A 13,801-nucleotide genomic window follows, 5' to 3' on the forward strand; every position below is an offset into this window, starting at 1 on the left:
GAGAACACATGGTCAGACGAGGAGAGAGCAGTAGGAGTAGCAGTGTTTTCAGTGGTAATCCATGTTTCCGTCAGCGCCAAGAAGTCGAGGGACTGGAGGGTAGCATAGGCTGAGATGAACTCTGCCTTGTTGGCAGCAGAACGGCAGTTCCAGAGGCTGCCTGAGACCTGGAACTCCACGTGGGAGTTGTTGTATCTGTTATTATTACTATACAACTATTAATTTGTATCTGTGCTAACCAGACATTTACACAATAACTTAATGACCTATTAAGTTGTATCTGTGCCAACAAGACATTTACAGAATAACAAAAAATGGCATCAAACACACATTTTATAACATACCCCGTCTTAAGCAACAAATGCACAATACCAGAAGCATTCCCCAACTCCCTCATGAAATGAAAATGAAGATATGTAGGCTCTGCTGTATCAAGTGTGTGAATGTACACTTCTGAGGAGGAAGCTCAGGAGAAATACCCCCTAGTCTGGATAGATGAGCCAGGGCATTTTTTTGTAAATCTCAATCTGGCAACCGTCAATCTGCCAACCGTCAATCTGGCAACCTTCAATCTGGCAACCGGGGGCATATCTGATCCTGTTCATTTCAGCTGAAATTTCATGCGACCCTCACAGCTTGTATGGAGAGAGAACAGCCATCTAAGAGTACGTTTGACATCAGGGTTCATGTCTCGTGATGTGTCCCAGCAATGGGAGCTGACTTTCTTTCCTAGTCTCTTTTCCTGGTCTCCTTTCTTTGTCTCCTCATCCAATTGGTAAGGATCCCCCAGAACCTATTTCTCAATAACATACGGTGCATTACCCAGAATGTCTGTGAGGCAGATTTCTATATACACCTACTTTAATAGTGTGGTGTATAACATTATGACTGTGTTAGAGTAACAGAAGGGGGGATGTTTTATGATCTTATTTGAAATGTGGTGTTTGGAGGGTGACGCCCCAGGGAAGACTGGTGATTGGCCAGAAGAGGGGGCCACCCATATTTTGGCATTGTCTATATAAGAAGGGGTTAGACAAATAAAGAACGGGGCGGTTATTATAATTTGAGGACGCCGTTCTCCAGACCTCGCGAGTCTGCAAATTTATGCTGTAAGCTGTGATAATGAATAAATACTTCAAATCAAGTTGCAGTTTAAGCTGACTCTTTGTTGACAGCCACACCAGCCGCCGACGCGACACGACAATAGACTGTGCAATGACTGGATTATTGATCACATCCTGAACTAGAGGGCACTATCCCACAGCATTATCCAGCTGAGAATATGTGTTTGAATATGTATTCATGCTGACATATAGGCATTTGACTTGTATCTCCATTAAGATGATGTATTGGCATGCACAGAGACAGAGAGAGGCCGAAGAGAGAGAGGGAGGGCGAGAGAGAGAGGGCGAGAGGGGGGAGCGAGAGAGAGAGAGAGAGAGATAGATATATATACATCTCAAGCCATGCATGTTTGGATACTGGACGGGTGCAATCTCCATACAGGGCAGACTGGGAAACAGGCGCAACCAACCATGGATGGGGTGGGGGTGGGGGTGTGGGAACTTGACGACAACTTGCGGACAGTGGGTTTAGAACAACAATGGCAAAAACTGTATACAAAAAAGTATAAATATACCACCAAAAGGGCACTTGTGAGTGGGAGGGCAAAGGGCAGGTGCTCAGGCACAGGTAGACCCCTATCTGTGAATGAGGTTTCATTTCCAGTTTTTAGGACTACAAACTGGCGAGCTCTATGGCCACAACCATCTGTGACAATCTAAAGAGAGAAAGAATGCTTTGAGTACAAAACTGTGGATACATTAGAGACCATTAGAGACCATTTTCTCTGGCACGCTCAATTATCTTAGCATATCTTTCAAGTCTAATGCGACAAAATAATTGTTGAGAATCTAAGGCTGGTGACAATTTTTTTTTTGAAAGTCTTGGCAAAACTAGAGGTTAGGAATCTGGGCTAATATTCACACAGTTTCTCTCTAGCAAAATACAGAACACAGAATTGGTCTTGACCTGACCCTTAAAAAGAATGTGCACACACAAACATTTGATGCTAAAATTATTTTTATTATTTTATAATGCTTGAAGAATTTAATATAGAAATCGATATAGAAAACAAGGGAAAGCATGAGAATGAATTTCAGAAAATATTTGTAAAATTGCAGAGGTCACTTGTTAGCAAGGAAAACGTCAGGAGCTGAAAAAATACAAAAAGGTATCATTGTTAGAATCATGTAATACTGTGTGTCAAACAAACTTCAGTCATCAGCTTTAACATTCTCTGAGTTGGAACATTCTCCTCTCTTACCTATGCATCATGCCTTCGTTCTTCTGCACACAAGAGTTTTCAAGAATGTAGCCAAGCGATTTTTCCCAGCTGCAAATATAGAGACATCAGAGAGAGAGAGAGAGAGAGAGAGAGAAAGAGAGAGAGAGAGAGAGAGAGATAGAGAGAGAGAGAGAGAGAGAGAGAGAGAGAGAGAGAGAGAGAGAGAGAGAGAGATAGAGAAGAGAGAGAGAGAGAGAGAGAGAGAGAGAGAGAGAGAGAGAGAGAGAGAGAGAGAGAGAGAGAGAGAGAGAGAGAGAGAGAGAGAGAGATGTTGATTCAACGTCATCACATAAAAAACAAAATTGGGTGGAAAGAAGGGTGATTCAACCAGAAAACTCCACTGATATCAGACAGCTAAATGCGTCGTTAGATTATTTTTTGCCCTTCAGCGTCACTTTCTACACAGAAGACATCCGCTAAACATAGAATCAAGCTGTTTATCTGTCTCTCTGTGACTGACGATAACTTCGGCAGGAAGTTGACTACAAATACAAAGTTGCCAATATCTTTGCAATTCAACAAGCGAAGGATAAAAATATGCTTCAACTGAAAACCGAGATGACTGCATTAGAAAATAAATCCAGTAGGCTGTATAGGCCTATATTTCAATCATATTGAAATCAATTTCATGTTCAGTCAATTTACTTCTATTTGTAGGCTACACTGTCTGTAATTTTTGACATCTTCGGCCATTATAAAAACGATACATCGTTAAAAAACTAGTAAGCTTAAGTTCCATCGCTATCAGGAAACCGGGCCCTGGTCTTTACCTTTGCACTTTGCTGGCTGGTCCTTCTGAGGGTTCAGATTCTTTGAGTCAGTTGCAGTAACCATGGAGACATCTGACAAGACAAAGGAAAATGGGGGGATGTTAATACCACACTCCATGTGTGCAGTTGTATAACACTTTCAATGTACAAAAGAACTGTAAACTAAGATGACCTTTGCACTGGGTCTGTTTGACCTCATAATACCATTAGAGAGAGAGAGAGAGAGAGAGAGAGAGAGAGAGAGAGAGAGAGAGAGAGAGAGAGAGAGAGAGAGAGAGAGAGAGAGAGAGAGAGAGAGAGAGAGAGAGAGAGAGAGAGAGAGAGAGAGAGAGAGAGAGATTGGAAATAAACATCATCGCTGTTATTTAGAGCCTAGTGTGTCTCAGTTGGTATGGCATGGCGCTTGCAACACCAGGGTTGTGGGTTCGATTCCCACGTGGGGCCAGTATAAAAAGTATGAGAGTGTGTGAGTGAGAGTGTAGCTTTGACTATATACAGACTCAGTGAGCATAGCCTTGCTATTGAGAGAGGCTGCCGTAGGCACTGCCCACAAAATGAGGTGGAATCCCTCAGATTACACAGACCCACAAAGAATTTTGAACTATTTGCCCATCGTTACAAAACTGTATATAGACGTAATATGACATTTGAAATGTCTTTATTCTTTTGGAACTTCTGAGTGTATTGTTTACTGTTAATATTTATTGTTTATTTCTCTTTTGTTTACTACATACTTCACTTGCTTTGACAATGTTAACATACGTTTCCCCATGCCAATAAAGCCCTTAAATTGAAATTGAATTGAGAGAGAAAGAGAGAGACCACATTTACACACTCCACACTCTAATTGACAAACAAGTCAACCAAAACAAAGGCAAAATCTACTCGTGTTTTGTAGACTTCAAGAAAGCATTTGATTCAATTTTGCACTAAGGTATTTTATTACAACGAATGGTAAGTGGTATTGGAGGGAAAACATATGATGTTATTAAATCAATGTACACTAAAAACAACTTAAAATCGGCAACAAGCCGAGACTTCTTCTCTCAGGGACGTGGAGTGAAACAGGGCTGCCCAATAAGTGCAACACTATTTAACCTCTATGAATTGGCAAAAACATTAGAAGAATCGGCAGCACCTGGTCTCACCCTACACAACACTGAAATCAAGTGTCTGCTGTACGCAGATGACCTGGTGCAACTGTCTCCCACTTAGGAGGGGTTACAGCAGCATCTAGATCATCTGCACAGGTTAATCTAAAAAAAAACGAATATAATGATATTCCAAAAAAAGGTCAGGAAATCAGGATGACAAATATACATTCTATTTGGACAAAGTTCTATTAGAACCACCAAAAATTACACGTATCTAGGACTAAATATCAGCAACACAGGTAGCTTTCACATGGCTGTGAATGAGCTGAGAGACAAAGCAAGAAGAGCCATTAAAAGGAATATTAAAATCGAAATTCCAATTAGAATCTGGCTCAATCAGTTATAGAACCAAGTGCTCTATATGGCAGCGAAGTATGGGGTCCGCTCTCTAATAATGAATTTCTCTCTGTCTCTCTCTCTTTCTCTGTCTCTCTCTCTGTTTCTCTCTCTGTCTCTCTCTCTGTTTCTCTGTCTCTCTCTCTCTCTCTCTCACTTTCTCTCTCTCTTTCTCTCTCTCGTCCTTTTTTGTCTCCCTCTCTATATCTCTCGTCCTTTTTATCTTTGCACTGTGTCATCAAATACTTTGTGAAAAGTCTGTCCCTCTCTATCCCCCTTCATGTTTTACCTTTGCATTTTGCTGACTGTTGATCATGCGGGTCCTTGCTCTTTAGCCCTGATGCAGTGAAAATAGAGTAATCTAAGGACAGAAAAGGAATATATATGAATGGAGATTTGATAGGACAATAACACACAGCAGTAAAAGTAGAGTTAAGTCCTATAGGCTGTTTCAATGCACCAGAGGAGTAGTCACACATAACTCAGTACCTTAGTGAGATACACAGCTGTTACTTAAATGTAATACAGTTTTATTAGCCTCCCCATGGGGATTAAGATGGCATCGTCTGAGTACAACGTGATGCTAAACCACCCTGAAGGATGCAAAGCAGAAACATCTGTGTACGCTATCCCTCATGCAGTGAAAAAGACAAAAACAAAAACAAAAAAATGACGTCAGCTTTATGCGACATCTTTTTGAGTGCGGACCATCACACTTTATTGCTTATTTGAATTTAAGGGTTTTACGCACCAACCTAACTTTAGGGAGAGCGTGAGGGTGCTCTTTGCTTTTAAACCACAGAGAATGAAATGTTTTGTGTTTGAGTCCCTTGTCACTTTGCCTGGTCCTACCTTTACATTGTGGTTGTCTGGTCTGTTTGCCCGTCCTTTCCCGGATTCTTTACCCTGTCCAGGTGTTCCTGTAAGGCCTTCTCATTCCTCAGCCTGCGCTGCTCTTCTTTAGACAGCACCTCCTCCTCCTTTCTCTTTCCCTCTATCTCTTTGGCCTGGTCTTTATCTCTCCTATCCTTCTGACAAGGCCAAATTCTCTCCTCTTCTGCCATCCTCTCAAATTTGTCCATAAGGAGCTCTGCCTCTGTCTTTGGCGCTGTTACTTTGTCATTCCCATCTTTCTTTTGGACACTCTCACTTTTATTACTCACTTTGACCTGCAGAACCTGGGGGACCTTGGTACGCCTTGACTGCTCGTGGAAAACACAGAGAAATCTGAGAGAGCGAGAGAGAGAGAGAGAGAGAGAGAGAGAGAGAGAGAGAGAGAGAGAGAGAGAGAGAGAGAGAGAGAGAGAGAGAGCAGAAACATCTGTGTACGCTATCCCTCATGCAGTGAAAAAGACTAAAACAAAAACAAAAAAAATTACGTCAACTTTATGCGACATCTTTTTGAGTGCGGACCATCACAATTTATTGCTTATTTGAATATAAGGGTTTTACGCACCAACCTAACTTTAGGGAGAGCGCGATGGTGCTCTTTGCTTTTAAACCACAGAGAATGAAATGTTTTGTGTTTGAGTCCCTTGTCACTTTGCCTGGTCCTACCTTTACATTGTGGTTGTCTGGTCTGTTTGCCTGTCCTTTCCGGATTCTCTACCCTGTCCAGGTGTTCCTGTAAGGCCTTCTCATTCCTCAGCCTGCGCTGCTCTTCTTTAAACAGCACCTCCTCCTCCTTTCTCTTTCCCTCTATCTCTTTGGCCTGGTCTTTATCTCTCCTATCCTTCTGACAAGGCCAAATTCTCTCCTCTTCTGCCATCCTCTCAAATTTGTCCATAAGGAGCTCTGCCTCTGTCTTTGGCGCTGTTACTTTGTCATTCCCATCTTTCTTTTGGACACTCTCACTTTTATTAGTCACTTTGACCTGCAGAACCTGGGGGACCTTGGCCACGCCTTGACTGCTCGTGGAAAACACAGAGAAATCTGAGAGAGAGAGAGAGAGAGAGAGAGAGAGAGAGAGAGAGAGAGAGAGAGAGAGAGAGAGAGAGAGAGAGAGAGAGAGAGAGAGAGAGATTGGAAATAAACATCATCGCTGTTATTTAGAGCCTAGTGTGTCTCAGTTGGTATGGCATGGCGCTTGCAACACCAGGGTTGTGGGTTCGATTCCCACTGTACACAGACGTCAGTTCAACATCTAATTTTGATTTACATTTGACTGAGTTGTCAACTAACGTGAATTCAACGTGAAATCAACTAAATGTGAACCATGTCATTGGATTTAGGTTAAAAGTTGGGTGAAAAAAAAATACAAACATTACTGAAATTCCTTTACATTGATGACGTTTTGCAAATCCAAGCAGTTTTCCATGTTGATTCAACGTCATCACATAAAAACAAATTTGGGTGGAAAGAAGGGTGATTCAACCAGTTTGTGCCCAGTGGGTAGTGGGTCTTATATGACACAGCAATTCATAATGCTGCACCCCTCCTATTTCTTACCTTTGCACTGCTGCGTCTGAGCATCAGCTGAAAAGATGGATAAATCTGCGGAGAGAGGTGGGAAAGAGGAGAGATAGATAAACATACTGAAGGATTTCATGCTTACTTCACATTCTGAACTTTAATCATTGAGCTCTTCTTTGTGAAAAGTATGTCCCTCTCTATCCCCCTTGATGTTTTACCTTTGCATTTTGCTGACTGTTGATCATGCGGGTCCTTGCTCTTTAGCCCTGATGCAGTGAAAATAGAGTAATCTGAGGACAGAAAAGGAATATATATGAATGGAGATTTGATAGGACAATAACACACAGCAGTAAAAGTAGAGTTAAGTCCTATAGGCTGTTTCAATTCACCAGAGGAGTAGTCACACATAACTCAGTACCTTAGTGAGATACACTGCTGTTACTTAAATGTAATACAGTTTTATTAGCCTCCCCATGGGGATTAAGATGGCATCGTCTGAGTACAACGTAATGCTAAACCACCCTGAAGGATGCAAAGCAGAAACATCTGTGTACGCTATCCCTCATGCAGTGAAAAAGACAAAAACAAAAACAAAAAAAAGACGTCCAGCTTTATGCGACATCTTTTTGAGTGCGGACCATCACACTTTATTGCTTATTTGAATTTAAGGATTTTACGCACCAACCTAACTTTAGGGAGAGCACGATGGTGCTCTTTGCTTTTAACCCACAGAGAATGAAATGTTTTGTGTTTGAGTCCCTTGTCACTTTGCCTGGTCCTACCTTTACATTGTGGTTGTCTGGTCTGTTTGCCTGTCAATTCCGGATTCTTTACCCTGTCCAGGTGTTCCTGTAAGGCCTTCTCATTCCTCAGCCTGCGCTGCTCTTCTTTAGACAGCACCTCCTTATCCTTTCTCTTTCCCTCTATCTCTTTGGCCTGGTCTTTATCTCTCCTATCCTTCTGACAAGGCCAAATTCTCTCCTCTTCTGCCATCCTCTCAAATTTGTCCATAAGGAGCTCTGCCTCTGTCTTTGGCGCTGTTACTTTGTCATTCCCATCTTTCTTTTGGACACTCTCACTTTTATTACTCACTTTGACCTGCAGAACCTGGGGGACCTTGGCCACGCCTTGACTGCTTGTGGAAAACACAGAGAATTCTGAGAGAGAGAGAGAGAGAGAGAGAGAGAGAGAGAGAGAGAGAGAGAGAAGCTTTGACTATATACAGACTCAGTGAGCATAGCCTTGCTATTGAGAGAGAGCCGCCGGCCCACAAAATGAGGTGGAATCCCTCAGATTACACAGACCCAAAAAGAATTTTGAACTATTTGCCCATCGTTACAACACTGTATATAGACGTAATATGACATTTGAAATGTCTTTATTCTTTTGGAACTTCTGAGTGTAATGTTTACTGTTAATATTTATTGTTTATTTCTCTTTTGTTTACTACCTACTTCACTTGCTTTGACAATGTTAACATACGTTTCCCATGCCAATAAAGCCCTTAAATTGAAATTGAATTGAGAGAGAGAGAGAGAGAGACCACATTTACACCCTCCACACTCTAATTGACAAACAAGTCAACCAAAACAAAGGCAAAATCTACTCGTGTTTTGTAGACTTCAAGAAAGCATTTGATTCAATTTTGCACTAAGGTATTTTATTACAAACGAATAGTAAGTGGTATTGGAGGGAAAACATATGATGTTATTAAATCAATGTACACTAAAAACAACTTAAAATCGGCAACAAGCCGAGACTTCTTCTCTCAGGGACGTGGAGTGAAACAGGGCTGCCCAATAAGTGCAACACTATTTAACCTCTATGAATTGGCCAAAACATTAGAAGAATCGGCAGCACCTGGTCTCACCCTACACAACACTGAAATCAAGTGTCTGCTGTACGCAGATGACCTGGTGCAACTGTCTCCCACTTAGGAGGGGTTAGAGCAGCATCTAGATCATCTGCACAGGTTCTGTCAGACCTGGGCTCTGACCGTTAATCTAAAAAAAAATGAATATAATGATATTCCAAAAAAAGGTCAGGAAATCATGATGACAAATATACATTCTATTTGGACACAGTTCTATTAGAACACACCAAAAATTACACGTATCTAGGACTAAATATCAGCAACACAGGTAGCTTTCACATGGCTGTGAATGAGCTGAGAGACAAAGCAAGAAGAGCCATTAAAAGGAATATTAAAATCGAAATTCCAATTAGATTCTGGCTCAATCAGTTATAGAACCAAGTGCTCTATATGGCAGCGAAGTATGGGATCCGCTCTCTAATAATGAATTTCTCTCTGTCTCTCTCTCTCTGTCTCGCTCTTTCTCTCTCTCTCTCTCTCTTTCTCTGTCTCTCTCTCTGTTTCTCTCTCTGTCTCTCTCTCTGTTTCTCTCTGTCTCTGTCTCTGTCTCTGTCTCTCTCTCTCTCTCTCTCTCTCTCTCTCTGTGTCTCTCTGTCTCTCTCTCTGTCTCTCTCTCTGTCTCTCTCTCTTGTCCTTTTTTGTCTCCCTCTCTCTAGATCTCTCGTCCTTTTTATCTTTGCACTGTTACATCAAATACTTTGTGAAAAGTCTGTCCCTCTCTTCCCCCTTCATGTTTTACCTTTGCATTTTGCTGACTGTTGATCATGCGGGTCCTTGCTCTTTAGCCCTGATGCAGTGAAAATAGAGTAATCTAAGGACAGAAAAGGAATATATATGAATGGAGATTTGATAGGACAATAACACACAGCAGTAAAAGTAGAGTTAAGTCCTATAGGCTGTTTCAATGCACCAGAGGAGTAGTCACACATAACTCAGTACCTTAGTGAGATACACTGCTGTTACTTAAATGTAATACAGTTTTATTAGCCTCCCCATGGGGATTAAGATGGCATCGTCTGAGTACAACGTAATGCTAAACCACCCTGAAGGATGCAAAGCAGAAACATCTGTGTACGCTATCCCTCATGCAGTGAAAAAGACAAAAACAAAAACAAAAAAAAGACGTCAGCTTTATGCGACATCTTTTTGAGTGCGGACCATCACACTTTATTGCTTATTTGAATTTAAGGATTTTACGCACCAACCTAACTTTAGGGAGAGCACGATGGTGCTCTTTGCTTTTAACCCACAGAGAATGAAATGTTTTGTGTTTGAGTCCCTTGTCACTTTGCCTGGTCCTACCTTTACATTGTGGTTGTCTGGTCTGTTTGCCTGTCAATTCCGGATTCTTTACCCTGTCCAGGTGTTCCTGTAAGGCCTTCTCATTCCTCAGCCTGCGCTGCTCTTCTTTAGACAGCACCTCCTTATCCTTTCTCTTTCCCTCTATCTCTTTGGCCTGGTCTTTATCTCTCCTATCCTTCTGACAAGGCCAAATTCTCTCCCTCTTCTGCCATCCTCTCAAATTTGTCCATAAGGAGCTCTGCCTCTGTCTTTGGCGCTGTTACTTTGTCATTCCCATCTTTCTTTTGGACACTCTCACTTTTATTACTCACTTTGACCTGCAGAACCTGGGGGACCTTGGCCACGCCTTTGACTGCTCGTGGAAAACACAGAGAATTCTGAGAGAGAGAGAGAGAGAGAGAGAGAGAGAGAGAGAGAGAGAGAGAGAGAGAAGCTTTGACTATATACAGACTCAGTGAGCATAGCCTTGCTATTGAGAGAGGCCGCCGGCCCACAAAATGAGGTGGAATCCCTCAGATTACACAGACCCAAAAAGAATTTTGAACTATTTGCCCATCGTTACAACACTGTATATAGATGTAATATGACATTTGAAATGTCTTTATTCTTTTGGAACTTCTGAGTGTAATGTTTACTGTTAATATTTATTGTTTATTTCTCTTTTGTTTACTACCTACTTCACTTGCTTTGACAATGTTAACATACGTTTCCCATGCCAATAAAGCCCTTAAATTGAAATTGAATTGAGAGAGAGAGAGAGAGAGAGAGCACATTTACACCCTCCACACTCTAATTGACAAACAAGTCAACCAAAACAAAGGCAAAATCTACTCGTGTTTTGTAGACTTCAAGAAAGCATTTGATTCAATTTTTGCACTAAGATATTTTATTACAAACGAATAGTAAGTGGTATTGGAGGGAAAACATATGATGTTATTAAATCAATGTACACTAAAAACAACTTAAAATCGGCAACAAGCCGAGACTTCTTCTCTCAGGGACGTGGAGTGAAACAGGGCTGCCCAATAAGTGCAACACTATTTAACCTCTATGAATTGGCCAAAACATTAGAAGAATCGGCAGCACCTGGTCTCACCCTACACAACACTGAAATCAAGTGTCTGCTGTACGCAGATGACCTGGTGCAACTGTCTCCCACTTAGGAGGGGTTAGAGCAGCATCTAGATCATCTGCACAGGTTCTGTCAGACCTGGGCTCTGACCGTTAATCTAAAAAAAAAACGAATATAATGATATTCCAAAAAAAGGTCAGGAAATCAGGATGACAAATATAAATTCTATTTGGACACAGTTCTATTACAACACACCAAAAATTACACGTATATAGGACTAAATATCAGCAACACAGGTAGCTTTCACATGGCTGTGAATGAGCTGAGAGACAAAGCAAGAAGAGCCATTAAAAGGAATATTAAAATCGAAATTCCAATTAGAATCTGGCTCAATCAGTTATAGAACCAAGTGCTCTATAAGGCAGCGAAGTATGGGGTCCGCTCTCTAATAATGAATTTCTCTCTGTCTCTCTCTCTCTGTCTCGCTCTTTCTCTCTCTCTCTCTCTCTCTTTCTCTGTCTCTCTCTCTGTTTCTCTCTCTGTCTCTCTCTCTGTTTCTCTCTGTCTCTGTCTCTGTCTCTGTCTCTCTCTCTCTCTCTCTCTCTGTCTCTCGTCCTTTTTTGTCTCCCTCTCTCTAGATCTCTCGTCCTTTTTATCTTTGCACTGTGTCATCAAATACTTTGTGAAAAGTCTGTCCCTCTCTATCCCCCTTCATCTTTTACCTTTGCATTTTGCTGACTGTTGATCATGCAGGTCCTTGCTCTTTAGCCCTGATGCAGTGAAAATAGAGTAATCTAAGGACAGAAAAGGAATATATATGAATGGAGATTTGATAGGACAATAACACACAGCAGTAAAAGTAGAGTTAAGTCCTATAGGCTGTTTCAATGCACAAGAGGAGTAGTCACACATAACTCAGTACCTTAGTGAGATACACTGCTGTTACTTAAATGTAATACAGTTTTATTAGCCTCCCCATGGGGATTAAGATGGCATCGTCTGAGTACAACGTAATGCTAAACCACCCTGAAGGATGCAAAGCAGAAACATCTGTGTACGCTATCCCTCATGCAGTGAAAAAGACAAAAACAAAAACAAAAAAAATGACGTCAGCTTTATGCGACATCTTTTTGAGTGCGGACCATCACACTTTATTGCTTATTTGAATATAAGGGTTTTACGCACCAACCTAACTTTAGGGAGAGCACGATGGTGCTCTTTGCTTTTAACCCACAGAGAATGAAATGTTTTGTGTTTGAGTCCCTTGTCACTTTGCCTGGTCCTACCTTTACATTGTGGTTGTCTGGTCTGTTTGCCTGTCAATTCCGGATTCTTTACCCTGTCCAGGTGTTCCTGTAAGGCCTTCTCATTCCTCAGCCTGCGCTGCTCTTCTTTAGACAGCACCTCCCTTATCCTTTCTCTTTCCCTCTATCTCTTTGGCCTGGTCTTTATCTCTCCTATCCTTCTGACAAGGCCAAATTCTCTCCTCTTCTGCCATCCTCTCAAATTTGTCCATAAGGAGCTCTGCCTCTGTCTTTGGCGCTGTTACTTTGTCATTCCCATCTTTCTTTTGGAAACTCTCAATTTTATTACTCACTTTGACCTGCAGAACCTGGGGGACCTTGGCCACGCCTTGACTGCTCGTGGAAAACACAGAGAATTCTGAGAGAGAGAGAGAGAGAGAGAGAGAGAGAGAGAGAGAGAGAGAGAGAGAGAGAGAGAGAGAGAGAGAGAGAGAGAGAGAGAGAGAGAGAGAGAGAGAAGCTTTGACTATATACAGACTCAGTGAGCATAGCCTTGCTATTGAGAGAGGCCGCCGGCCCACAAAATGAGGTGGAATCCCTCAGATTACACAGACCCAAAAAAGAATTTTGAACTATTTGCCCATCGTTACAACACTGTATATAGACGTAATATGACATTTGAAATGTCTTTATTCTTTTGGAACTTCTGAGTGTAATGTTTACTGTTAATATTTATTGTTTATTTCTCTTTTGTTTACTACCTACTTCACTTGCTTTGACAATGTTAACATACGTTTCCCATGCCAATAAAGCCCTTAAATTGAAATTGAATTGAGAGAGAGAGAGAGAGAGAGAGCACATTTACACCCTCCACACTCTAATTGACAAACAAGTCAACCAAAACAAAGGCAAAATCTACTCGTGTTTTGTAGACTTCAAGAAAGCATTTGATTCAATTTTGCACTAAGGTATTTTATTACAAACGAATAGTAAGTGGTATTGGAGGGAAAACATATGATGTTATTAAATCAATGTACACTAAAAACAACTTAAAATCGGCAACAAGCCAAGACTTCTTCTCTCAGGGACGTGGAGTGAAACAGGGCTGCCCAATAAGTGCAACACTATTTAACCTCTATGAATTGGCAAAAACATTAGAAGAATCGGCAGCACCTGGTCTCACCCTACACAACACTGAAATCAAGTGTCTGCTGTACGCAGATGACCTGGTGCAACTGTCTCCCACTTAGGAGGGGTTAGAGCAGCATCTAGATCATCTGCACAGGTTCTG

The 13,801-nt window shown here is 41.5% G+C and overlaps 1 protein-coding gene across 1 annotated transcript; it reads right to left on the reverse strand.

Annotated features, from left to right (window-relative positions):
• Window positions 1-3,091: 3,091 nt before the first annotated feature.
• LOC121556850 (vicilin-like seed storage protein At2g18540) lies at window positions 3,092-10,406 on the reverse strand. Its single transcript, XM_045215516.1, has 8 exons — window positions 10,195-10,406; window positions 9,632-9,703; window positions 7,802-8,176; window positions 7,238-7,309; window positions 7,056-7,100; window positions 6,165-6,539; window positions 4,897-4,968; window positions 3,092-3,189 (listed from the first exon to the last, which is right to left on the reverse strand). The coding sequence occupies exons 3-8, from the start codon at window positions 8,028-8,030 to the stop codon at window positions 3,092-3,094; spliced, it is 891 nt and encodes a 296-aa protein (XP_045071451.1). The 5' UTR covers window positions 8,031-8,176; window positions 9,632-9,703; window positions 10,195-10,406.
• Window positions 10,407-13,801: the final 3,395 nt, after the last annotated feature.

Source organism: Coregonus clupeaformis, unplaced genomic scaffold (assembly GCF_020615455.1).
Source record: "Coregonus clupeaformis isolate EN_2021a unplaced genomic scaffold, ASM2061545v1 scaf0462, whole genome shotgun sequence".
Classification (NCBI taxonomy): Eukaryota; Metazoa; Chordata; class Actinopteri; order Salmoniformes; family Salmonidae; genus Coregonus; species Coregonus clupeaformis.